At 43.0% G+C, this 25,171-nt stretch overlaps 1 protein-coding gene across 1 annotated transcript in view; it reads left to right on the top strand.

Annotated features, from left to right (window-relative positions):
• Positions 1–5,255: 5,255 nt before the first annotated feature.
• The window catches only part of col7a1 (collagen, type VII, alpha 1), a 65,363-nt gene continuing 45,447 nt past the window's right edge, over positions 5,256–25,171 (top strand). Inside the window, exons 1-27 of the mRNA XM_034585755.1 lie at positions 5,256–5,661; positions 12,816–12,888; positions 13,022–13,202; positions 13,608–13,764; positions 13,871–13,964; positions 14,081–14,239; positions 14,411–14,568; positions 14,917–15,046; positions 15,438–15,557; positions 16,631–16,786; positions 16,959–17,078; positions 17,177–17,326; positions 19,307–19,423; positions 19,785–19,931; positions 20,101–20,226; positions 20,346–20,492; positions 21,113–21,235; positions 21,441–21,710; positions 21,841–21,984; positions 22,083–22,214; positions 22,589–22,735; positions 23,005–23,139; positions 23,225–23,374; positions 23,457–23,593; positions 23,677–23,803; positions 23,905–24,048; positions 24,294–24,463. Of these exons, the coding sequence (XP_034441646.1) occupies positions 12,819–12,888; positions 13,022–13,202; positions 13,608–13,764; positions 13,871–13,964; positions 14,081–14,239; positions 14,411–14,568; positions 14,917–15,046; positions 15,438–15,557; positions 16,631–16,786; positions 16,959–17,078; positions 17,177–17,326; positions 19,307–19,423; positions 19,785–19,931; positions 20,101–20,226; positions 20,346–20,492; positions 21,113–21,235; positions 21,441–21,710; positions 21,841–21,984; positions 22,083–22,214; positions 22,589–22,735; positions 23,005–23,139; positions 23,225–23,374; positions 23,457–23,593; positions 23,677–23,803; positions 23,905–24,048; positions 24,294–24,463 (3,711 nt within the window). The 5' untranslated portion in view covers positions 5,256–5,661; positions 12,816–12,818. The remainder of the gene's footprint in view (positions 5,662–12,815; positions 12,889–13,021; positions 13,203–13,607; positions 13,765–13,870; positions 13,965–14,080; positions 14,240–14,410; positions 14,569–14,916; positions 15,047–15,437; positions 15,558–16,630; positions 16,787–16,958; positions 17,079–17,176; positions 17,327–19,306; positions 19,424–19,784; positions 19,932–20,100; positions 20,227–20,345; positions 20,493–21,112; positions 21,236–21,440; positions 21,711–21,840; positions 21,985–22,082; positions 22,215–22,588; positions 22,736–23,004; positions 23,140–23,224; positions 23,375–23,456; positions 23,594–23,676; positions 23,804–23,904; positions 24,049–24,293; positions 24,464–25,171) is intronic.

A 25,171-nucleotide genomic window follows, 5' to 3' on the forward strand; every position in this document is an offset into this window, starting at 1 on the left:
GGCACGTGGAGCCAGCTTCTGATTATAGGCTGGAATTGGAAACCACCCCTGCCACATTTATTGCAGGCTAGCGACACTATAAATTCTTGCTGTACGTTTTGCCGTGTGAGTATCATCATCAGAATCATCAACAGAACCACCCAGGAATGTTTGTTTCTAGCACACAATCATGCAGCAACAAATGGATATCAAACAAAGGAAAAACTTTCTGTTTTAAAATATGTGCTCGATTTGTCTAACACCGCTTTTGCCTATCATGTGGACCCAATAGTGTTTTAAACATTTCTCATATCAGGTTCATGGTTCAAATCCGACTTCAACCTATGTTCAGTTTGCATGTTCTCATCGTGTTTTCTCTGTACTCCAGCTTCCTCTGACAGTCCAAAGACATCTAAATAGGTGTCGATTTGAGTTTGAATTGTTGTTTGTATCCGTTTGCCCTGTGACAGACTGATGGCCTAGTCAAGTTGTGCCCCACCTCTTGCACACTGTCCGCTGGGATTGACTCTAGCCCCCCAGACCTTAAAATTATAAGTGGTATAGATAATTACCAGCCTCTGTAATGGAGGTATGAGGGCACGAGGACCCTGTGGACATTTGTCACCTGGACAGGTGGTGTTTGAAGAGAAAGCTGCAGATCATTGAGGATCAAAACATGGGAGTTGGACGGTTGCAGCCATGTGATGAGCTGAAGCTTCGCCCCCACACAGGGTTGGTCCTTAGAAAAACTCAAACAAACACTTTCTCAGATGTCTGGCTCCATCTCAGACAACATAAATGTATAAGCTGGTTCTGCTCTTGTCACCATCTGCATTCAGACATGTATCCAAAGAGAAAACAGCAGATCCAACCACACAATAGTATGTTTACTAAGCTAAAAAGGGAAAAAAAGACTCCATTCAAGGAAAAGCACTCCACTCTCACATAATCTTTCCAATCCCCATGCTGTCACCCGTCTTCAAAATCAGTTAAATCAACTAAACATGAGGAGAAACCAGAGGTGGAGAAGAAAGAATGGGGAGATCAGTGTCAATCCCAAGAGAAAGCACAGAGGACAGACATCACATGTCATCATCCGGACCTCCCCCATACGTCTCTGCAGCTGGAAAAAAACATGACTCCTTAAAAAGGTGATTATTTGATCTTTTCATCCGAAACAAACTGATTAATGTGTATCTGTGGTCTGTGGGAAAGATTTAATTCAGATCCATTAGTTAGTGTAATTTAAAACTATCTGTAGTCTCAGTTATTAGCTCCGTACCAAGGAGATTATGTTTTAATTTTGTCCATCTGTCTGTTAGCAGGATTATGTTAAAACTACTGGACGGATTACCACACAACTTGGAGGAAGGTCATGAGGTCTGGGTCAGGAAAGAACCCTTTAAATGTTGGTGTGGATCCAATAAAATGGGCGAATCCAGGAATCACATTCTCTGCAGAGTTTCCCATACAGTTCTTTTCAATCTCTGACAGAAAAGAAGAGAAGTTCATGCAGAGGAGAAAGAACTGCATTTCATGCTACTTTTGAGTACAGGCACAACTGCAGCTGAAACTATGAGGGCTGACTCTTTGTGTGGATGGTAAAAACTTTGTGGACGATAGTGTGAGTGCCACCATTCAGCAAATAGCGCTGCACACAGCTATACAATGTAGCAACACAGCAAAACACCAAGTTACAGATCTCGTATGTGTTATGAGAAGTGTACCAACATTTATGGTTAATCATGAAGCTGTCGGCGGGGGAATTAGAATTATTGACGGGCTGCCAGAGTCTAGATTATTAAAAGGAAACACTGCTTTGACAAAGTGAGATATGATGTTAGCTGTGGTGGAGGTATGCGCCCTCAGAGAACCCTACTAGTTTTGTCTTAGTTAGTTAGTTAGTTGGTTAGTTGGTTAGTTAGTCAGTTAGTTATTTAGTTTGCGGGATTACGCATAAACTTCTCAGCTAATTTCCATGACCTTTTGTGGACCTAAGAAAGAACCCATTCAATTTTGGTGTGGAATCTGGATCAGGGGTCGGATCCAGGATTTTGTTTTACCAGTCCTTAATGCTGCAAGGTAGGTTGTTTTTCAACAAAATAATTCATCCATCATGACAGAAAAAATCCGTCATTTTTCATGGGACTGATATTTCTGAGTTTGTGCAACTGGGTGCAGATCCAAACAGAAATCTGGAGCATGAATTTTAATCTGGTTTCATTAGAGGGCAGTTGGGTATTGGTGGAGTTACGTGAGCGACCATGTTTAGTTTTTATATATCTCAACAGGCTACATTTCACTACTACTTCACTAATTCTTTCCATGTGGCTCAGACTGTGTTACTGTCTGCTTTTCCAAACTGAGCTCACTCAAGTGATCATGCTGTCAATGACAGAAATTGTTCACAGTTGGCCGAATAACGTGGTGGAGAAGTTACATTTTTCTCACTGAAATCTTCCCCCTGGCCATGAAATGATGTTATGAAACACAGTTGACGAACTGAAAACACGATTCACTTTCCGTCCACTTGTACAGGGATGGGTTTGCTGAGCATGCAAGCTGGTTTTCAGCAAAACCTTGTTTCACATCCACATGCTTTAATCCTTATGGTAGTAAAACCATATCTGGGAGATGATCTCTACACACACACGTACCACAGTTACAGGCCACTCCAAAAATCCATCAGAACAATAGACAGTGTAACTCGCTCAAAGGTAAATCAGTGGTAAATCACCGGCCTGAGGATTCCAGCACGTCTGGGTAGTCAAGCCTCCATCTTGCCTTCCTAACCTTTAGGTTGTTTACTGTCGTAGCCTGGTTATGATTATAACAGGGATGTCCCATGACACGATAGTGTAGGAAATCAAATGCAAAGTGAATCAGTTTAAACCTCAAGCCATCTTGTCTCTATTGTCCCTAACAACACAGGCTAAAAAAAGCCGTGTCAGGAGAAAATACATTCTAGTGCTGGAATGTGTTTTATTAGTGCAGCATGGTTATGGTTTCAGTTCTGTTGGCTGGTTGAAAGGATCCACATCTGCCTCGCATATAATCTTTTAAACTCATGCAGGCCTGACTGGCTGTTTACACCAGCTTCTGTCGCTAAAATCTCTCAAATTGAATTAAGTGGCGGAGAAGCAATGAATGCACAGAAATGCACATTGTGCAGGCATTTTTAATCCTAAAATTGTGGGAATAAAAAAAAACGCATGATAGACAAAATGTATCACACTCCGCAGTTCTGCCGTACATCGTTGTTTCAGCTACACCACTGACATAGCAATGGTAACAGTGCGCTTACATAGAGAAATACCACTGACAGGTAAGAATTTACATGTTATTCCCATGACTTCACTTCAACAGCACAGAACATATAAAGTTCATATTATTAAAACTTTTTCTCTTCAGATACAGTTTGATTAATATCAGTTTGAGTTTTATTGGACTAAATTTATAAAACAAGGATTATACAGAAAAGATATGAGTCGAACAGGGTTGTGTGGGTACTGCTATGGTAACTTAGCACAGTAATAAGAGCTAACAGTGGGAAGCTGCTCTGTAAAGAACAGTGAGGAGTCTGATTTGTATTGGTGTAAATTGCAGTTGACCCTTAGTGAGTCTGAAGGGTAGTCAGCTGTTGTCAAGAAGATAATATAATGGAAGAGCGTCTTTTGACCGACTCTAGGAGTGTATTATTCTATAAAGAACAATATTTACACCGTAAAGAACATTTTATTTATCACCAGAAAACTTTGAATGGATTGATAAATCTGTGTTTCATCATAGAAATGAAATCACAGATGCTGCTGCCCTACTATAGTTCACTCTGTTAATCTTCGACAGATATGTCACACTTTTGAGAAATAATAGTGTTCGCAGCTACACAACATACTCAGCGAGACTGTTTCCCTTCTTTACAGAATAGTGGAGGTGAGTTCTCATGCAGTGTAACTTAACCAGTTGAGCTAATGTGACTTTACAGGGTGCTAGGGGTAGCTAACTTTAGTGGGCAAACCGGTTTGTTAAATGTAACTAACTAGCCTCCATCAATTCATCAAAATGCTATATTATGTTAATGAGCTACTGAAACTGAAATGCAACTGAAATGCAACTGAGAAAAGGGATAATGTTTGTGTGTTAGATTGACAGTAGGTGTGTGGAGGATTATGCACTGATAAGAGTCAATAATGATGGTGGTGTCGATGGGTCACATGCCCCCACATCAAATTCTGCAGTGGGCCCCATAAAGGTTTGGGCCAGCCTTGATTTTTGCAAAAAAACATAATACTGAATGTTTCTTTGACTTGATTCCTGCTGTTAGTTAGATTAAATCCACATCCTCCAAAAACCACCAACATCTCTGGTTCCTTCTGTGAAACCAAATAGCAGCTCAGTGTTTGGACGAGCCCCCATGAGCTTTTACTGATGACAATCATATTAAGAATGATCTAGTCAATGTCTCCTTTAAAAGTTTGTTGAGTATGATTCGATTATTAATATAATACCTACACATAGAGCTAAATCAAAATATATATTCAGTTGCCAATGAATAAGTTTTGATAATTCAGAGGTAACCTTTGTCTTGACAAATAATTGTTACAATTTTTTGTTGACTTTAGAGTAATTATGTTGGGTTAAATACATCACTGCATGATTCAGATAACAATAACAGTATTTACGATCATATATTATTGTTGTCAATCTCCAACATTAAAAACAACTTTATCAACTAAAAATTAGCGAAACAATGTAAAGCGCACATAAACTAACATAACAAACAAATAGAAATAAACAGATATACAACGCCAGGTGTTACAATATAGTTTTAATTCAACTTTAATTGAACTTTAAATGTATGGATGTAGAACTAGAATATAAAAAAAAAAATGTTTTCTAATTCCCTACTGTCATTTAAGGTATAAGAGTAATAAGATATAAAGATACAGTCCAAAGCAAAATGACAGATGCCTTGACGAAGAGTCAATCTCCAACTTCCTGCTTCAAAGTCACACAGGTGACAGGTTCCACATGGAATCACGTGACCCTGTGTTTCCTGTGTCACCTGGAAAAGTAACGGAGTGACTTTCTGAACTGCTCCTGACTCCATGTGATGCTCAATGTGAGCAGGAGCAGGAGCTGCAGCAGGGACAGGAGCAGGAGGAGCAGGAGCAGAGAGGAAGCAGGAGCATGGAGGGAGCTGCAGGAGCATGGAGGGAGCAGCAGCAGGACCAGGAGCAGGGAGGAAGCTGCAGCAGCAGGAGCAGGAGAAGCAGGAAACGAGCAGGAGCAGCAGCAGCAGCAGCAGGGTGGGACAAGGGGCAGATAGAATGAGGTAGTAAAAAAAAAAAGGAAAAAAAAGAAAGGCAGAGCTTCGGAGTCCCCTCCAGGCATCTGAACAAGTCTGGACTGTTCCGCTGCTGCTGCCTGTATCACTGCGCTCAGCTCAGCCAGGCAGCGTCAGGAGGCTCCACACTTTTCTGCAGGGATGCAAACACAGCACTTGACTCTCTGAGCTGCACCGGAGTTTTACCTTTCAGGCTGTGACACTGGACTCTCGGGGACCGTGATTATTCAGCGTGTGGCCGGACAGTGCACGGAGAGCTCGGGGCTGGATATGCCACAGGTGGAGAGGTGTGGAGCGGCAGGCTGTGGCTCGGTGCAAGGAGCAGACATCCGCAGGTAAGGAGGAGGCATGAGGGGCTCTCTGTGGGGGGGTAGGTAGGTAGGTAGGTAGGGGGTTGTGTGGGGTTGTCGCTAGTGCTGGCCTGAATTGGAGTCGTGCACAGCGTGAAAGTTGCATTTCTGCATTAAAAGCTATAGAATCTTGACTTATAACTTAATGTTATGCACATGCATGGATGTGGGAAACCGGCCAGTGATATACTCTACGTGTACCTGCTGGTATAAGCTATAAATCTCTGAGTTGTATCAAAAACACCACTCCTTAGCCTATTTCTCCCCCTGAAGCACGAACCTTGTCTTTGGACAAGACCGAGCAGAACATGTCATCACCTCACCTTTTCTAAAATGATCAGATTGTGAGGGGTTCCTGTGGAGGGTAAATCCAGAAGACACTTAATACGGTGAAGCTTTTTAAATGAAAGAAGGAATCACAAAGCATTCCAGCTGGGTGATGTGGCCAGAAATGATATAAAATGTTCAGTCGTTACGATGGATTATTATAATTGTTTTGGTGTTTAACTATTGTTAGTTGGTCTTAAACTCTTCTTTGTGGACAGAGAATTATAAACTCTTAAAAACCTTTAACAAATCGGAGGTTATGCATAATCATTATCTCGACATGCATTGGACTTTTTGATATTGCTATGATAGAAAATTATGCTGCGATAAGTTATTGCTGTTGTTTTATTGCCCTGCAGAGATATTTATTCTCCTTTTGCCATCACTCCGGCTGCCTTGATCTTCATTACAGTAGAGGACAAAGAGGCAGTGTACAGCCAAGTTGACCTCAGCTGAACTAATTTTACTCAAACCATGAGGATGCATGGATGAAGGGAAATCACACTCCTCCGCTTCCTCCTCTGCCTTTGTTTGCCAATTGCTTTCAATTGTCTGCTTCTCTTCTGAGGGCATTCATGTGTTTGCTGTGGTTTGGCTCCGGCACCCGCTGAAAAAAGTCCCCCATTGACATATGTGGTTTTGAATGCGTCATAATGTCTCAAACCTTTTAACAGGTCTGAGTCTTCCTCCCTATTCGCCTCATCCTCTTCCTCTCACTCTCTTCTTTTCATTCACTTCATTGTTGCAGCCATGCCTGGTTGAATTTGTGGCGTGCCACTCTGGTAGTGAAGGATCTGGACTGATCCCAAGTGTGTCATCCAAGCAGGACTGCTGCTGGTCGCTGTGCTTGTCAGGGAACATTCTCTCTTGTGTCCACTCTGGAACATTATTTTCAGATCTTTCAGTAGAGTTCTATTAGCACTGGGCCTTTTTGTTGATGGAACCATAAATAATTTTGAAAAAGATACGTGTATTGCCAGTGCTTAAATGTCTCTTTAACCGTGTTTGTATTGGATTAAACTCAAAGAGAGGTTCACTTTTTGTTTCTGTTCAGTCATGTCTGTGGAGGAGAAGGACATAGGTGAATGGAGTTGTTTCCCTGATGTAGTCCATCCGGTATCTGTAAAAAGGGAGGACAAGATCAATGCTTCTTTTGAAACCTGCTCCAACAAAGGAGTTCACTCTAGATATTTAAAAGCTGCTGTTTTCTGTGCTTTTGTTTGGTTTGGACGAAGACCTGCACTGATAATCCATTACTGGCCGACGTCTGTGTGGTGCTGTATTAGAGCTGAGGTTAGAGGTCAAAGGTGATAGGATATGTCTGTGCTTGACTCCCAGATTAACTCATGGTCAGGTCTCTTCAGTCTCTTGCTCCCAGCAGCTTGTTGTGGAATTTTCCCTTTATTCAAGAGCATGGTCTTTCAGTTTGAGAGCAGGAGTTATGATTTATGATGCGCTCACACTCAAATAGCCCCTGCTTGTGCTTAGATTAGCTCTGCTTGTGCTCAAACTGTGCACTTGAACTCAGATATTTTGTTGATTGGACAGATTTCCTCCGCTCCAGCTTCACTCTTCTCCTCGGGCTCACGCTGCTACCGGGCTCTTGGATTTTTTTGTGCCACAACTCAAAATCCCCCAACTAATGGAGTCCCAGGTGTAGTGTTATCCCGCCCTTCTTGTGGGTGCATTAGCGTTAGGGTGCGTTCGTTAAATTTACTTGAAATTGTTTTCTACTATATGTGACACACTTGTTGCACTAAAAAAATCTAAGAGCAGAGGAGAAATCTGTGAGCAGACATTTCATGCACGCAGAAGTAGCATGAGCTCCGGGAAAAGAGCTGAAGCTGGAAATCCGTCTGAAAAAGATAAAATATCTGAGTGTTAGCACACAGTTTGAGCAAATCAGTGCAAATCCGCACAAACAGGGGCTATTTGAGTGCAGGTGCAGTGTTTTGAGTGAAAGCATTACAACAGATGAACATGCTGCTCCCTTGAATGAAGATTACAAAAAAAACATAACTTGTGGGAACCAAGCACATAACATTCTATTGTGTGTGTGACAAAGTTTGCAGCAATTACTGTGACCCCCGCTGTCCTCGTTTGACCTCTCCACCGTTTTTGTCCGCTGTGTCTCTCTGTCCCGGGACTGATGTTATGCTGAGGGTCGCCTGGCTCTTACACAATTCTGCACTCTGTCACACTGCAGTATCCTGTGGCCCGCTGACCCCCCAGGGAGAATGGCATCCCTACTAAAGCACAACGATCTTGCCCGAGCTGAGTTTTCAGAAAGCACGGCCCCCCCTCTGCATAGCTTGCAGCAGAAACTGTGAGATGAGTCCTAATCTCTTTCTTCCTGATGCTGAAAAGTTGTTTTCCTCCTCTGTCAACGCTGCTGTTGACAGTTTAACTCCCCGAGTTGACGATGGCTTTGAGCATCACTTAACTACACTTTGCTATCACTGACCTTTAAACCCACGTGTTCTGGTTTAATTCCCAGGTGGCTGATAGTGGGTGTGGTCATACCCATGAGCCAGTTATTTCATCCTTATTTCAGGTGTGGAGACCACCCCAGGAATGTTTTTAATACAGACAGACACATTATAAGAGACCTGATATGACGTGCTGTAATAATATAGTTCAGAGGAAGTGGGTTACTCCCTCAGCTGGCATATGAATTACCTAGTGATTTATTTCAGCCCACTGTTTACCAGCAGGGTTGTGTGTACTCACAGATTTGGTTAGAGACTGTAAATAAAGTGTTTGAGTGTGTGTTGTGGGAAAGAGCAGGAACACAAATATTTTGAAGATTATATTTTAATATTTTGACCCACAGGCACGGAACATGGACCATCTATAATGATGGACGACCTGACTGCGGCCTTAACATTAAATTTAAGGTTTTAATTGTAAATATAAATTCCCACTGATCTAGACTTGCCTTTATGTGGTGTTTTATATTATTATTTTATTCTGTTCTATTTGGTTTACAAAACCTTTAGTTCTGATTATGTTGAACACATTTTTAATACATTTAACATCCTATGTTTTGTCAATCACCCTTAAAGCACTTAAATTGCATTTGATTAGTTTGAAGGTGTTATATAGTTAAAGTTTGAATAAATTGTTTGTTTGAAAAGTGAAGCCTTAGCGTTCTGATCACCACCTAGTGGCTGGCTGAAGCAAGGGTCATAAAGCCTCCCTACTCCATGTTAGTGGACGGGATATGAGCCAAACTAAAAAATCGAATATCCAATATTGTTCCTGTCATTTTAGGCAGTTCTTATCACACTGATGTTTCTCTTAGTGCTTATCATACTGGTAATTTTGGTTTTAATTAATGGGATGAAACATCAGGATTGAGGGCTGAGACTGAGATTGGTTGAGCATTTGTATCAGCGGTACCTTGCTACCGCAGCTCCATCCCCAGATCTCTGCTGCACAGACTCTGGCTTCAAATGACGTGTTTGGCACTAGATGGAAGTCTTCATATCAGAAATATTTTGGCTTCATTTCTGGACAGTGGGAGGATGTGGATATGCGTTGTCCATCTTCATATAGAGTCCAAGAATGTGACATGCAACATGGTTCACAGACAGAATCAAACCCCAGATGAGGGGTTAAAGTTGTGTTTGTCATGGCTATAATAGATGTAATAGCTGTATGTACAACACAGTGGGAGACCTTTTAATGTCGTGTTCTGTGTCGTTATCATGTCGTTATCAAACCTGTCAGACGGTATCAATCACAGCTGTTTTTCATGTGCGATATTTTCTGATGGAGACACTCTGGCAGTCGTTCGGGTTTGGGTCGACCATTCAACAAAATGCCAAGTGATGAAAACGACCACATGACCTCCAGATGATGTTTATGCACTTTTCTTTACTGGCTCAGAAAATCACTTTTGTCTGCTGCCGCCCTGCTGCTCTCACTTACACATTTGTTATCGTCAGCTTCACTGGTTTGTCATGGTTTTGCCTCTGACATTGTTTACCCCAGTGCCACAGAAGAGATCAGAGGTTTCTCAGCTCACATGTGTGTGCTATTTCCAGTAGCTGTTTTTCATCACCACTGTGAAAAGGTGGACGTGAAAAATAGTCAGTTTTCATGATGTATTTCCCTCACCTGTTGCTGAAATTATCTGAGCGGTAGTTTTAGTCATAACTCTTGAGCTCAGGGTGCTGACACTAGTGTGTAAAAGATGACACTGGCTGAAATATTCCTGCTGTCTTCATAGTTTGTCTAAGAGAACAGATCTGTTGCATTTTTTAGAATGTTACATATCGTCCACACTGCTCTGGCATCTGCAGTCCAGACACACACATTAACCAAAGACAGACAGAGAGAAAACAAATGTTCAAAATCTATGAGTGGGAGTTGATTACTAAGGGGAAAGGGGAAGGGTTCTGTTGAGCTTGTTGTGGTGTGATCCTCTCCTAAAACAAATCTACCTGTCACTGCTGCTCGAATGAGGCCAAAGACATCAGAGAGGAGGATACAGTACAAGGCGGAGCAGATGCCGATACCAGTATTGGGGAGTAAACGAATGATATACCAATATACTGGCCGATATACATTTATATATTATAATATATAATATATACAAAAATGTTATGAATCCTTAGATGTCGTTATAAAACCCTTATGACAAAGGAATGTTATGGAGGATTGATATTTTACAGTTTATTCAAAAAATGTATTATAAATAACTCCAAATAAAAAGAACCACAACCAAAAATGCTCTCCATGAAATGCATCTTTTCTGCATTTTTAACTAAAAGTTTTCATACTGCTGTATATCCACAGACATGAATGCTGACACAGAGATGTCTGTAATAGGGGCAGATCAGCCAATTTTTTACATTATTATAAAAAATAAACATATACGTGTATAAATGTTAACAATGCCAGGAAGTATTTTGATCAGTTTGTGTTTGACACTGAACAAATGAATTATTACCTATTTTATGCTCTGTGACAGTTTTGTCTGCAATGAGAAGAAAGGTATTTTCTTGAGTTAGACACTGATGTTTTATATGCAAATAGATGGAGGAGCCCTTCATATAGTGTAAATGTAACTTGATTGATTACGACTGTATTTGCTTAAACATCAGGTTTACAGCAGGTTGAGACATGCATTATAAGTAGTTTATCTCCAACATGTGATATATGAGTCTGCTGTTGCAGTGTCTTGTAATTTCAGTTTCAACATGCACAGCGGTCATGGATCACAGTGGCTTCATGTGTTCACCTGTTTGCAGCTAATTGAAAGGATTTCCGTGGTTTTGACAGCATGTGGTGTTGTTTAACCCCAGAAACACAGTTATTGAGAGCAAATCTCAGACATAGCAACACAGCGAGGGAGGAACCTAGTTCATTTTCCACTATTTTAAAGTCTCATATTTATCTTGTTTGTAATTCAACTAAATTCTAGTCTTAATTGTGATGGGCCATGTGTGGGTAAGTGCTTAGAACTTAAAAAGTTCAGAAATCCTTTTTCTTTTGCATAAATCTTTAGTACAAATTCTGAATTTCTTTTTCAGAGGGCAGTACAATACAAAGCAAGAAACATAACAGGTTAAACACAGTAAGTACTACAAACGAGACATACATATACTCTGTTTTTTTCAAAGTAGAAAAGAGTGAACACACAAATTGCAAACAGGTGTCACAGAAAGATTTGTTGTTGTGCTGTCATGTTTCTTTTCTACAGTTAGTATGTCACAACAGAATTTGATGTATAATGTATATCTGTATATTATTATACAGATTATGGGTTAATATCGATGACCACAGTTATATTAAACTTGGAATGAGGATTAGATCAGAAATCCTGCTCTTTAGTCCCAAACATCATTATTAAAATATTTGAGACCATGGAAACAACCTCTAGGTTTGGCAGTGTGGACTTGTTTTTCTCTGTAAAGGCATTTACAGATACAAACAAGAAGTATTTTATCAATTGAGTTTCAGAGTTTCAGGTCACGATCAACGTAACTGAAAATTGGAAGTGAGCAAATATGTTGTAGGTTTTGTGTGAAATAAATTAGAATACGCAGGCTGCCACCGTCTATATAACTAATGGGAAACACTGAACATATAATATGTACAAATTGCACCAAATCACTATCAGACACTGCCCTTCCTTGGGCCCTGAACAACACACATGCCAAGTGTGAAGCAGATAAGATGAACGGTTCTGGAGATACGTGTTCCACATTCAGACAGACAGAGATTTCTGGCATTATCAAATAGGTTATTTACTGAGCCACTCCAGTGCCAACACTCACTGGCTCTGAAAATGTAACACGCAAATTGAAGTGAGACCTGAGGCAGCGTCGTTAAGCGTGGAATAATAAAAGATACTTCACCTGGTCGTCAGACAGACTTTTGGAAGTCAAAGAGATGAGACGGGCGGGCAGGAAATCAAAGATGTCAGGTGGGTCCGGGCAGGTAGAGACAGGAACAATAGCTGCAGAACTCTCAGGCAACGTAGACGACCTGGCAAATAACAGGGCTGAGGTTTAAATGACTAATAGGATGCAGCTGAACAGGAAAGTGACAAGATCAGATAACCAGTTGAGACAGTAAATTCAGTGAGGATGATTAATAAGTATAGAGACCACAGTGTTTCATCTAACCAATACATGGAACTGCAGACACAAGGGAAGAAGGAGCAAGAAGTCGTAATAACCCAAGGCCCTTCAATCTCTTTACTGTAAATGTTATTTCACAGTACTTCATTGACTTATTAATGGCTGGATATTGATGTTAACGTTTTAATTAACAGGTTTATCTGCCCCTTTTGTGCCCAGGTAATGAAGATGTGGAGCCGTGTTTTCACTGTGACGGTGTTGCTGTCCTTCATGAAACAGGCAGAAGCACAGGGTAAAAAAAAATAAGAGCTATCTTCCCAACTACTACTTAAATCCACCACTGCAGGAGATCTCCTCGTGTGTTTGTGTGTCTGCTTATGTGGTTTGTTTTGTTCACTTCTTCTCTCCATCACTTCAATTTGCAGGCCGGTGTAATAATGTGCAAGCAGCAGACGTTGTCTTCCTGGTGGACGGGTCCTCCAGTATTGGCCGAGCTAACTTCCTGCAGGTGAAGGGCTTCATGGCCGGAATCGTCAAACCGTTCGCCGGCTCCGTCAGCGAGTCAGAGATACGATTCGGGGCCATACAGTACAGTGACACCTCCAGGTGATTGACATGTGAACATTAACTTCATCACTCAGACATTAGCAGAGTGTCTTGTTGTATTAATTACAGCTCGACCTATATGTTTTTTTGGGGGCCAATGCCGACTTTTGGGAATAAATTGGCCGATATATCCAAATTGCAGTTATTCCTAAGATGTTGTAATCAAACCCTCATGGCAAAGAAATATAATTGAGGCTTGATATTTTTTAAGTTTAGTCATAAGCTATATAATGAATAAACTATAAATAAAAATAAACACAAATGCACACATTTTATCATTGTTTTCATATTGATGCTTGAACAGTGATATCGATGGGACTGTTAAAGGCTCTTACGGCCGATACTTATCAGCCAACCGATAAATCAGTTGAACTTTAGTATTAATACACATTTCCCTCTCTCCAGGGTTGAATTCACCTTCTCTACTTACCTGAATGGCACCGATCTGGTCAACGCCGTTCAAAACCTGAACTATAAAGGTGGAAACACACGCACTGGTGCTGGTCTTAAGTTTGTCGCTGATAACTTCTTCAACCCTTCGTCCAGTCGGGATGTCCCAAAGGTTTGAGCAGCAACTATTCTATAATGTTTTATTATCAACAATATATGTTTATTATTATAGCAGTTCTTGTTTTTTTTTTATTCTGCCTGTGGGTCACTCCTTTCAGATCACGATCCTGATCACAGATGGAAAGTCACAGGACAGCGTGCAGGAGCCCGCACAGAAGCTGCGCAGTCAAGGAGTGCATGTTTTTGCAGTTGGTAGATGTCTCCTCTACTCTGTCTCCTCTTTTTCTCACAGTGGCTGGAAATTCTTTAACACCTGCTTATGAACCTCTGAGCTTTTGTTCACTTTGCCAACTCTCTGTGTTTGTTAGGCATAAAGAGTGCAGACAGGAAGGAACTGGCTCAGATCTCCTCTGAGCCCAGCAGTGATTTCACCTCCTTCGTTGGGGACTTCAAACTGCTCAACACTCTTCTTCCTCTTGTGAGCCCCAGAGTGTGTTCCAAAGCAGGAGGCGTCTACGCCAGCGATGGTAGCTTAAATACCACAGTTTAACATCTGCGCACTAAAATTCACACAGTCGCAAATATGTGTAAACCTGCATCTAATTTTATCCATTTCTCACCTTGCTTCCCCTCTCCTCTCCTCCCCTCTCCTCCTCGTCGTCTCCTCTCCTCTCCTCTCCTCATCTTCCTCCTCTCAGAGGCGTTCTCTGGTCCGTCCAACATTCAGTTTACTGGGCAGACGACCGATTCTCTCAGGTTTCGTTGGACTCTTGCCAAGGGGCCTGTGAGTGGCTATGTCGTCCAGTACGTGCCCCTCTCCGGCCTGGGTCAGCCTATCACAGCAGATTTGCATCAGGTGAGACCCAGTGTTGAAGGATATAGTTTTGACATTTGAAACTGAGCAGCAAAACGGTCACGTGACTTAGTCAAGTAGTTAATTGCAGTTTGAGGAGCCAAAGTCAGCCGTGCTCTGCGAGAGAAGCACATGCCTTCAGGCATGTCTAATGGGTGGATCTTCTTCATGTAGATGCTGTAGAGATTAAGGTATGGCAGAGCAAAGAAATTCCCCTGAGTGTACTCCAGCCAACATGATGAAGATAGAGGAATGTCACGGGCTCAACGCCTCATCCATCTCTTTTAGTCATTTACTTTGCAAAAACTTGTTTTAGGTGAGAACGTTTAAAAAGATGAGCCACTTTTGCAGGAGACTGTGCCCATCAATCAGAGGACGTTCACTGCAGGAGAGCTGAGGTCGGGGACAGACTACCTGGTGACCATCATCGCCCAGTACCCCAACAGTGTGGGAGAGTCTGTTTCTGCCAAGCAACGAACCAGTGAGTAACTACAATGGAACTCACCCTTGCCAAGGCCCAAAATTCCCCTTTAATACAATGAAGCTGCACCAAATTCCACACACCCAAAACACCTTATCCTGGATCCATCCCCAGATCTGGATCTGCACCAAAGTTAAACGGGTTCTTCCCTGACCCATGCTGCATCCCTCCACCAAGTTTCATAGAAATCTGTTCCATTGTTTTTGTGTAATCCTGCTTACAAACATACAAACCAACTAACAAACAAATGGAGGGGGTGAAAACAAACCAAACTTCCTTGGTGGAGGTAAAAAGTAAAGGATGCAAATGCCAGATGAGAGATATTTGCTAAAATGCAAATGCGACCGCTCTCACACAAGACACAATCAGTAATTCAAATGTTATCCCACAGGGTCTTTGCCGGGCATCTCCAGTCTACATCTAATCCAGGCGGGCTTCTTCTCTCTCACGGTGGGCTGGGATCAACCATCATCACCCGTCCAGGGCTACAAACTCACCTATGGACTACGAGGTCAGGCACGCACACACACACACACACACACACACTCTCTCTCTCTCTCTCTCTCTCTCTCTCTCTCTCTCTCTCTCTCTCTCTCTCTCTCTCTCTCTCTCTCTCTCTCTCACACACACGTTTCTATTACCTGTGCCTCTCCCCATTTCTTTATGTCTGACGTGTGTTTCAGTTTACAGGACGTCAGCACCATATCCTCTATATGCAAATTATTATCTTGCCACAAAACCAAATCTTGGCAGAATGAAGGGTTGCAGTAGAAATAAAGGAGGAGAAGAAGCTACAGTAGAGAATGAAAACAGTTAACCTGTTGGTGGCAAGTTGGAAACATGTCGAGAATGTACAGCAGGCAAAGCTAAGGATCGCTTCTCTCACACCTTAACCCCCCTCAGGCACGAGCTGTCAGTTAAGGATTTTCATAACCCGCTCATTACCTAAGATATCAAATAACATTTTATCACGGCCATTCCCGAAAATTATATAGACAGAGAACACCTTTACTTATGTCACCTTTCATCATTTTAATTCCGTCCTTGCCTTTCCAGACACAGGGTGTGGCGCAGCTCACAACAGTGTCAGACGTCTCAAGGTGCTCACGCTGTGATTCAGGGCAGGAAAGTTTCCCCCGAGGGTTCATGCATTTAAACTAGTGTCTCCTGCCGAACATGGGGCAGGAGTGCCAGTCTCACATGGAGCTCCTCTGTTTAGGCAGGCAAATGTGTAAGAGTGTTCAAAATGAGCTCAGTGTGTATCCTGTAACCAGAGGTGTGGTGTTTCTACCTGTCTCTCTCTGTGTGCCGGCTCGAGCAAGTGTGCACCTTAGGCACTGACAGATGGATACTGACAGCTACCCAAGCACATACAGGACATGCAATACAGACAAGGCGTCTCTCGGAAAGTTCAGGATGCATCGAGCTCATTCCATTAAAGGCATTAAATATTATAATACACGCACTTTGAGGCCAGAGAAAGACACATCCAGATTTTTGCAGCTTTTGCAGTTATCGCTGCAAATCGCTGTTTGTGCACTAATTTGTCTCTTTGTCCTGTTGGTTGTGTGGTTGGAAGAGCAGGTCAGCCAGCGGCTCAGCTCCTGTCGCAGTCTCTGTCCGCCGACTCCACGTCCGTCACCTTGGAGTCGCTTCAGGCCGACACGGAGTACGTCATCAATCTCTACCCCCTGTTCCCCCGAAATTCGGCATCCCCGTCCACCCTCAACGCCCGAACACGTGAGTCTGTCCTGTGGCTGGTTTGAAAACAAGTAAAGACACAATATTAAAGCTACAAAGTGGTAGAAATGTTATAACACGTGTATTTTATTGACAGTATTTGTGGTTTGGATTGGGTTTCAGTGTAATTGGCTGATATTCTAAGTTTCTGTTTGCTCATATATTTCTTCAGTGCGCCTCGAGGCAGTGAAGCAGTTATCAGTGGAGACGGAGTCAGAGGGCAGTGTGCTTTTGAAGTGGAGAGGCGTCATTGGTGCTCGGGCCTACCGTCTGGTCTGGGGACCGTTTACAGGTCAGGACAATGCCGTCAAACACATCCACATCTGTCTCTTCAGCCTTGATTAATTTTTTTCTCCAATTTTGCTGTTGTTGTTACACTTCTGTTCGAAGGTCGAAATGTTGAGACTGTGGAACTCGCTGGCGACAGGGAGTTCCATACTTTGTCCAGACTGCAGCCCGACACCGAGTACATCATCACCATCATCACGCTGTTTGAGGGCAACAAAGAGGGCCCTGCCGCCACCGCCAGGTTCAAGATAGGTAGGTGGTCGTCCGACAAACATCGCTCTCTGCTCGTATCGTATAGTCTTCCCTCTCAAAAGTAACAGCAGACACACGCACCAAAACAATAAGCCAAATTACATACATAATTTGTGTCCCTTCGTGGAAGCAGACAGGAACACAATGCAGATGGACGGGGCGGATGGCCAACAATCGTCCCTGCTGTTTGCCTCTGCTCTGACGAACCAACACATGTTGCTGTTCAGTTCTGCTTAAGGAACATTTCTAGTGCACCTACACACACACACACACACACACACACACACACACACACACGCACACACGCCATCTGTGTGTCATGAGTAATGCCCATATGGAGTCACTTCAGTGGGATCAATGTGACTTGAATGAAGACTGAGTCACTGCATTGAACAGGACTGGAGGAGTCCAGACTTCAGAGGGAGACATGCGATGTCTTCTCTCTTCTACATGTTGTTCACCACAGTGACCTACACTTTGAGCTTGTTTCTCTTGTGTTTGTTCCTGTGTAAACCAGCAGAGGTTTGTGGTGTCTGTGGTTTGTGATTTACAACTTTACATCCTTCTCATTAGGAATTTTTTTTTGCTTTGAGTCTGGACCACATTGAATCATGTTTATTTGCGATTCAATTCCAATAAGCTGTCTCTCATTTAGGATGTCAAACATAATGTCCAAACCAATTTAGTAAAGACTGCGTGACATTTATAGTTCATGTCCAGATGTTTTATCAGTGGACTTTTGGTTTGTCCTTTTCCACCATCTGCAGTGGCTTTGTTTAGCGTTCAATAACCAAAATAATGAAATTAAAATTTGTTCCTACATTTGTTCCTAGAGATGTTCAGGTGCAAGACACTTCTGGAGGAGTTAGAGCAGTGTAGAAGAAGTGATTACAAGGAAAAGAAAATTGCAGTTTTATCTGGGTGAAACTAATATATTTAAAAGACGTGGTATTGGATCTGTAGATTTGTGTACTTGCCGATGTCCGACCCGGCATTTACAGTTGTATGAAGGAATTTCCAATGCTGTTTTTTTGACCTGTGTGCTTCCCACTGACACCTGCTTCGTTTATCACAGTTACAGTATTTCATTCAGACAACTCACGTTTGAAATGTTTATTGCAGCAGCAGAACATAGTTAGTGTTTGGCGTGAAGGCTCCAACTTCATCATCTCCCCAGATATGATTACATAGATATAATGAGCAAATATCGTTGACACCCTCCTGTCAGAGCCTGCAGGTCGATGCTGGGGTCGTGGAGGGGCTGAATCACCAGGCAGCGAAACTGATTCAGTAGCTGCAAAAACAAGCAAAGGAGGTTGTGTATTATAGAGGATTGTGGAGCGTGAAGAATGTCACATCATTAGAGCAGTGCGGCGTGAGTTGAAAGCCTGAACTAGCTCACAAGCATCGCTCCATTAAAGAGAAGGTGTTTGTCTGTCGTACACTCCAGTGGCAGTCTGAGGGCGGGGCTGTGATATGGTGTTTGATATTTTTTAACTGTCAGCGATAGTACCAGTAGTTATTGTATAATTTCACAACAGAAATCTGAACCCTGCAGAATAAGAACAGCAGTTGTGGCCCCTTGCTGTGGTTCTTCCCCCATTCTGACTTATTTCACACTTTCGCACTGTGCTCTCAATAAAGGCCCAAAAATATACTTAAGAAGAGAATCTCACTTTGTTTAACTATTCCTCTGTCTGACTGTAAATATTCTAGGATACCCATTCTATCGGACAGTTTAGCTAAAGCCTCATGTTAAATTCCATCAGAACATTCATGTGTGTTTGTATTTGGTAACTTACAGTGAAATCCCATTAGGGAACGGATCTCTTTGTGACCTATAACACTTTCAATGTACGTAAAGTTATTGCAGGATTGTTCAAGGGGAGACGTATTGATGGATTGATGACAACAGGGCTTCACCTATGACATGACATATTACATAATAACTACATATTTCACAACACGTGTTTTCCCCAGAGCGTCAGGAGCAGCAGGTCCTCAGAGCAGCCACCACCAGCCCCTCCACTGTCCGCCTCACGTGGAGGATCGTTCAGTCGTCTCAAGGATATCGTCTGGAGTGGAGGGAGGGAGAAGGTCTGATGTCACACACACACACACACACTAAATCTAACATTTTATCAGATTAACTTGAATGTGATAACATTGCTTTTTTTTTATCTACTATGAAATCATTATTTTAACACAATGTAATATAAAGCACCTGCACTACACAAGTCAAGATCCAATAATTATTCTAAAACCTTCAAATCTCACAATGTTAAAGAAAGTTTTAAAAAACTGCCCCCTGATCTGGATACCCTTAAAATTTGGCTCCTCCCTGAGCCATACCACATCCTTCCACTAAATTTAATGGAACTCCGTTCAGAGGTTTTTGTGTAATCCTGCTCTCAGAGGTAATACACCCGTTAATGTTGGATCGTCACTCTGTCTCCAGGAGGAAGTGTCCAGACCCTGTCGTTTCCCAGAAGCACCACCAGCTATGAGTTGGCAGGCCTCCGACCCAACACAGAATACATCATCACCCTGTACACGCTGTTTGAAGGTCGAGAGGAGGCCACACCTGTCTCCACCACGTCCAGAGGTCAGACATCTACCCAGGGGGTGCTCTAAACTTTGAATTTATGTTTAAATGATTTATGGTTCATCAATGATGCTGTGGTTGGATTCCCTGCAGATGTGTTTCCATATAGATGTCTTTGTTTAAACGTTTCTTTATCCTTGTATGAGTTGTTCATCCTCTGGTGTTGCAGACGAGCAGCCTGTGGGGAGAGTGTCCAACCTGAGAGTTGTGGAGTCTCTGGGCAGCACAGTCAGACTTGGGTGGACGGGTGTAGCCGGGGCCACACAGTACCGCATCATCATCCTCAACACAGAAGGTACAGTAACTGATTTGAGTTTTTATTTTATTAGTCATTCTGATTTGTTTTTATTGCTCAATTATGAATAAAAACACAACTGTGGATGTGACATCTGCCTGTGCTTCATGTCATGTCAGCGGGAACAGAAAAAATCCAGACGATCGGCGGGAACCAAACGACCCTTGACCTCAGGGACCTGACAGTGGGCGTGTCCTATGGCATCAGTGTCACAGCTCTGGTGGGAGAAAATGAAGGAGACCCAGTTACTGTCTACATCAAACCAGGTGATGTCCTGATAATCTGCTGATGTGTTTCCTGTTCCTGTGTATTTTCCATTTATCTGTCAATTGCAGCGCCTGGAAACAGATATATTATTGTATATTCTTTAGTGTTACCTGTGGATCTCTTAGTCGAGGCAACAATGTAATAAACACTTAACTCAATATCTGGATGTCACCTTGAAAGCCCATTGTTTTGGATGGATGTACTGGTGTAAAATCTCTTCTCTCCTTCTGCTGTCGACAACAGTGACTATGACGGATTCTGTGGTTTTGAGAGCAATGTCTGAAAGTTACAAGTATAAAGTTGTAATTGAAAAGAACATTGGAATATTACAAGAATACAATGTAATTTAAAGAGAAAAAGTCATGATATTTCGACTTCCTGTGGATCCAAAATCTTGATTGCTAATCTCAGTGTTTCTTGAGAAACTACAAAACCCCAAAAGAGGTAACTTCCTCCAAGTCTGTGTGATTCTTTCTCCAGAATAGACTCAGTTTCTTACACAACCTATTTTAAGTCCTGATACCAATGTTAATGTGGTGCTGATGAGCCAAAAGATTTCATCAAAAGTTTTAAACATAACATTTTTGTCACATGAGGCTTCGTATCCCCTTTGTTTCAGAGCAAAGTGCGGGCAGAGTGACGAACCTCAGAGTGACAAACGCAAACAGTCGGAGACTTCGAATTGCCTGGACAGGTGTCACCGAGGCAACTGGGTACAGGGTGACATGGAGACAAGGAAACAGTAAGTTTCAAGAGTTTTAATCATTTTATGAGTTTATCCTTTTGAATGGTGTATCTGTCTTATACATCATATACATTTAAGATTGTTTGAAGTCATGATCCTTTTTTTCTAAAAAAGCAGCTGACTTTGAAGTTTGATCTCCTCTCTCTATCTTTTGGCGTGGAGTCAGTTTTTCATGTGCGTGATATCCTCTTGTTTCACACAGCAGGTGTCGAGCAGTCCCGTGTTCTGGGGCCGGAAGCTACGGCCTTCACGATAGACGGCCTGCAGCCAGATGAGGGGCTGGTCATCGGCATTGCAACTGTTGTCGATCAGCACGTTGGAGAGGTGGTCTCTCTGTCTACTCGCACTAATCCCCACAGCGGATCAGTGTCGGGGCTTCGCATCATCGATGTCACATCTCAGAGGATCCGCATCGCGTGGTCACCTTCCACCAGGGCAACGGGCTATAAGATCACCTGGCGCAGTGATAGTGGTGAGCAATGATGGCATTTTATAGACATGAGATAAATACACGATAACAGGGCAATATGATGAAAAGATTTAAGTATCTGCAGATGAAGAATCTTAATTTTCATCTCTCTGCCATGTTTCTCTCGGTTTAGGTGTTGAAGCGTCTCGCAATGTGGCGTCCGACATCTCTTCCTTCACCATCGACGGACTACAAGCAGACGCAGCCTACAGCGTGCTCGTTTCTGCACTGAGCGGCTCTCGAGAGGGAAGCCCCTCCACCCTGAACATCCGAACAGGTACCACTCGGAACATGTCTAATTGTCTGTCATAGTGACAAACTTGACAATAAGTAGAGGAATGTGAGGCTCAACATTTTTCCTCTCCTGATTGGCAGAATCAGATAAGGCCGTAGTTGGGACTGTGACGTCACTGCAGGTCCAGGAGGCCCGAGGAGAGGTTGTCCGAGTCTCTTGGGTCGGTGTGCAGGGAGCGACGGCTTATCGTGTTTCATGGAGGAAAACAGACGGTGGGTCTATTGTGGAATTTATTTTCAGCACTCCTTTTGTATGACATGAAGCAACTGGAATGGCACTTGTAAAGGGCATAAGCTCAGCCAAGGCCCAACACTCCCCTTTTGAAACCACATTTACATTCACTAGATCAAGATTTTTATTTGGATCTGCACCAAATTGCACACACTCATAAACATCAGTCTCCCAAACATATCTGGTTATTATAATCAAGATCCATTAATGATTCTCAGAGAAATCAAAGTAAATGTTAAGAAAACACTTAACCTCTCTGGCGGAGGTAGCAAATGAGTTTTCTTTGGATATGGATGTTTTGTGGGAGCAAGTCTGTATCACACGACTCACTAACCCTCGCCCTGTGCTGCTAAAGGTGGTGCAGGACGGAGCCAGCTGGTTGGTGGAGATGTGACAGCGGTGGATTTAGAACGGCTGGACCCTGGAGCTCAGTACGAGGTGCAGGTCATGGCTTTGGTTGAGAACAGAGAGGGAAATCCCGTGTCTGTGAGAGTCACCACGCGTGAGTCCTGTCTTCACAATTTCAAACAGTGTTACAGAGTTCATGTGTAGATCAGAGAAAATGTACAACAGACTTAAGTCCTGAAGTCTTCTTTGAAGTAATAGATGGATTTAAAAGTACTTGTACATAATAGAAAACCTGTGTATTTTTTAGGTCACGGAAAAAAGCCTTTGTAATGGAGCATGAGAATACTCTCACTTGTTTGTATGCATGAATGTAGATGTACAAATCGCTGTGTATTTGTTAATTCTCTGTATCCATGTCTACAGCTGGCACCAACATTCCCTCTCCCTCACCTACTACAACTTTACGAGTGGCTGAGGTTACCCAGAGTTCTGTGCGGTTAGACTGGATTCCTCTCCCCCGAGCCACAGGATATATTCTACGCTGGAAAGATGAGACGGGTAAAAGATGTTGATACATTATTTGCTTTAGACTCTTGTATTTCTGTTCTGCAGTCCTGCCATTTTAGCTGTTGACATTCCTCAGATACCGGTCGAGGCTTGTCTGTTACGCTGCCCGCTTCGGTGACCTCGTACCAGGTGACTGGGCTGCGTTTGGGCCGTCGATATCGCTTCAGCGTGCAGCCCAACTTTGACAGTGGACTGGGAACAGAGACCTCTGTAGATGAACACACTGGTAACACACCCACAGATACATATTCATATACCTGACCTCATGACCTTACCTCACTTCACCACACAAACGTCTCTGTCGACAGTGTGTGCGGGGGGGCGTCTGGATGTGGTGTTTCTGGTGCCGGCATCCACCGATCGGAGCAATCTTGCAAGACCTCTGCGTGACCTCCTCACCAGCGCAGTGAGGTCGCTCCACACCATCGGCCCCCGAGACTCACAGGTACTCATCTTGACAAATCCGTTTCAGAGCATGAAAGGTTAAAGGTTATGGTGAATTCTTTTATTTTTCCCTCCCTGATTCAGGTCGGAGTTGTAGTTTACGGTTACAGACCCAAAATATGGTTCCTGCTCAATCGCCATGGAAGATCTGACACGCTGCTTCAAGAGATCCAGGCCACGCCCTTCGATGAAAGTCCGGGGAACAACATTGGTCGGTTTTTCCTAAATATCTTTCCTTACTGAACTTATTTTCTCTACCTGCTCATGATGTGTGTGTTGGCGGTTGTGATATTGTCTCGTCCCCCTCTGCAGGAGAAGCGGTGACCTTCACCAGACAGTACGTGCTGACTCCTACGTCTGGACGCAGGCCGAGGGTCCCCGGGGCTGTTGTCATCATTGCAGACAAAAAATCAGCTGACAACCTCACTCTGGCAGCCAGCAGTCTGAGAGCTTCAGGTGTGAAGGAGCACAACAACAAGCAGAGTGTGACTCTAATCATCCATAGTCTGACTGAAACTTAGGGTTTGCTGAATGTAGCTACCTGTACAAAGCAGTTTGCTTTCAAGATTTAAACTCCAGAAGTGTGTGTGCATTGATTAAAAACAAGGCTAAAGTCTTGCAGCCTATTTGGAATTTAAAAAAAAGCTGAAAAAACATGGAAACATGGATGATAAAATGCAGCCCCTCTGTCTGTCTGCTAGGTGTCACTGTGTTAGCGGTGGGTATTGACCAGGCGGAAACCGAGGAGCTACGTCGCACCGTGACCGACGGCAGCACCCAGAACATCCTGTATGCCCGTGATGCAGCACAGCTGGGGACTCAGCACAGTGATCTGGCCGACTTACTCTGTGGAATTGCCAGAATACCAGATGTGAGAAGAAACATGAAAAATCCATATGTTCAGTTCATAATCTTATCTTCAGCCTCAGGGTTGAGTTTGGTTTTATCAGCTTACTGTGACCAAGACACAAGACATTTCCCCAAAAGTCTGACTCTCAATTCAGCCAACACGTGGACCCATATTGAAATGTTTTGATGGTTATTTGTGACCTTTTAATGGAAATTGCATGTAGCTGAATGAATGCAGGCTGCAAGTGGTGCAGTGGTTTGCACTGAGGCCTCACAGCCAGAAGGGTCCTTTGCGTGTGGAGTCTGCATGTTCTCCTCGTGTCTGCGTGGACTTTCTCTGGGTACTCCAGCTTCCTCCCACAGTACAAACGCATGCAGATTAGTGTCACAGGTTAACTGGTGGCTGTTAATCGTCCGTAGGTGTGAATGGTTGTTGGTTGTGACTCTGTATGTTGGTCCTGTGACGCGCTGGCGACCTGTTCAGGGTGTACTCTGCCTCTCAGCTGGGATTGGCTCCAGCTCCGCCCTCAACCATCAAAGGAGAAGCGGTACAGATGATGGCCAAGTGGCTGGAGCACACTGCTTAATTCAAAGCTTTTGTGAAAATTAACAAAATTTCTATTCTGCTGTGTCTTAATCAGAGAGACTCTGATTAACCATTTTTATAGTTATATAAAATGTTGATATAAATTATTTTGCATTTACTATTTTATCATTGTGATTAAATGTA

This window comes from Hippoglossus hippoglossus, chromosome 5 (genome assembly GCF_009819705.1).
Source record: "Hippoglossus hippoglossus isolate fHipHip1 chromosome 5, fHipHip1.pri, whole genome shotgun sequence".
In the NCBI taxonomy this organism is placed as follows: Eukaryota; Metazoa; Chordata; class Actinopteri; order Pleuronectiformes; family Pleuronectidae; genus Hippoglossus; species Hippoglossus hippoglossus.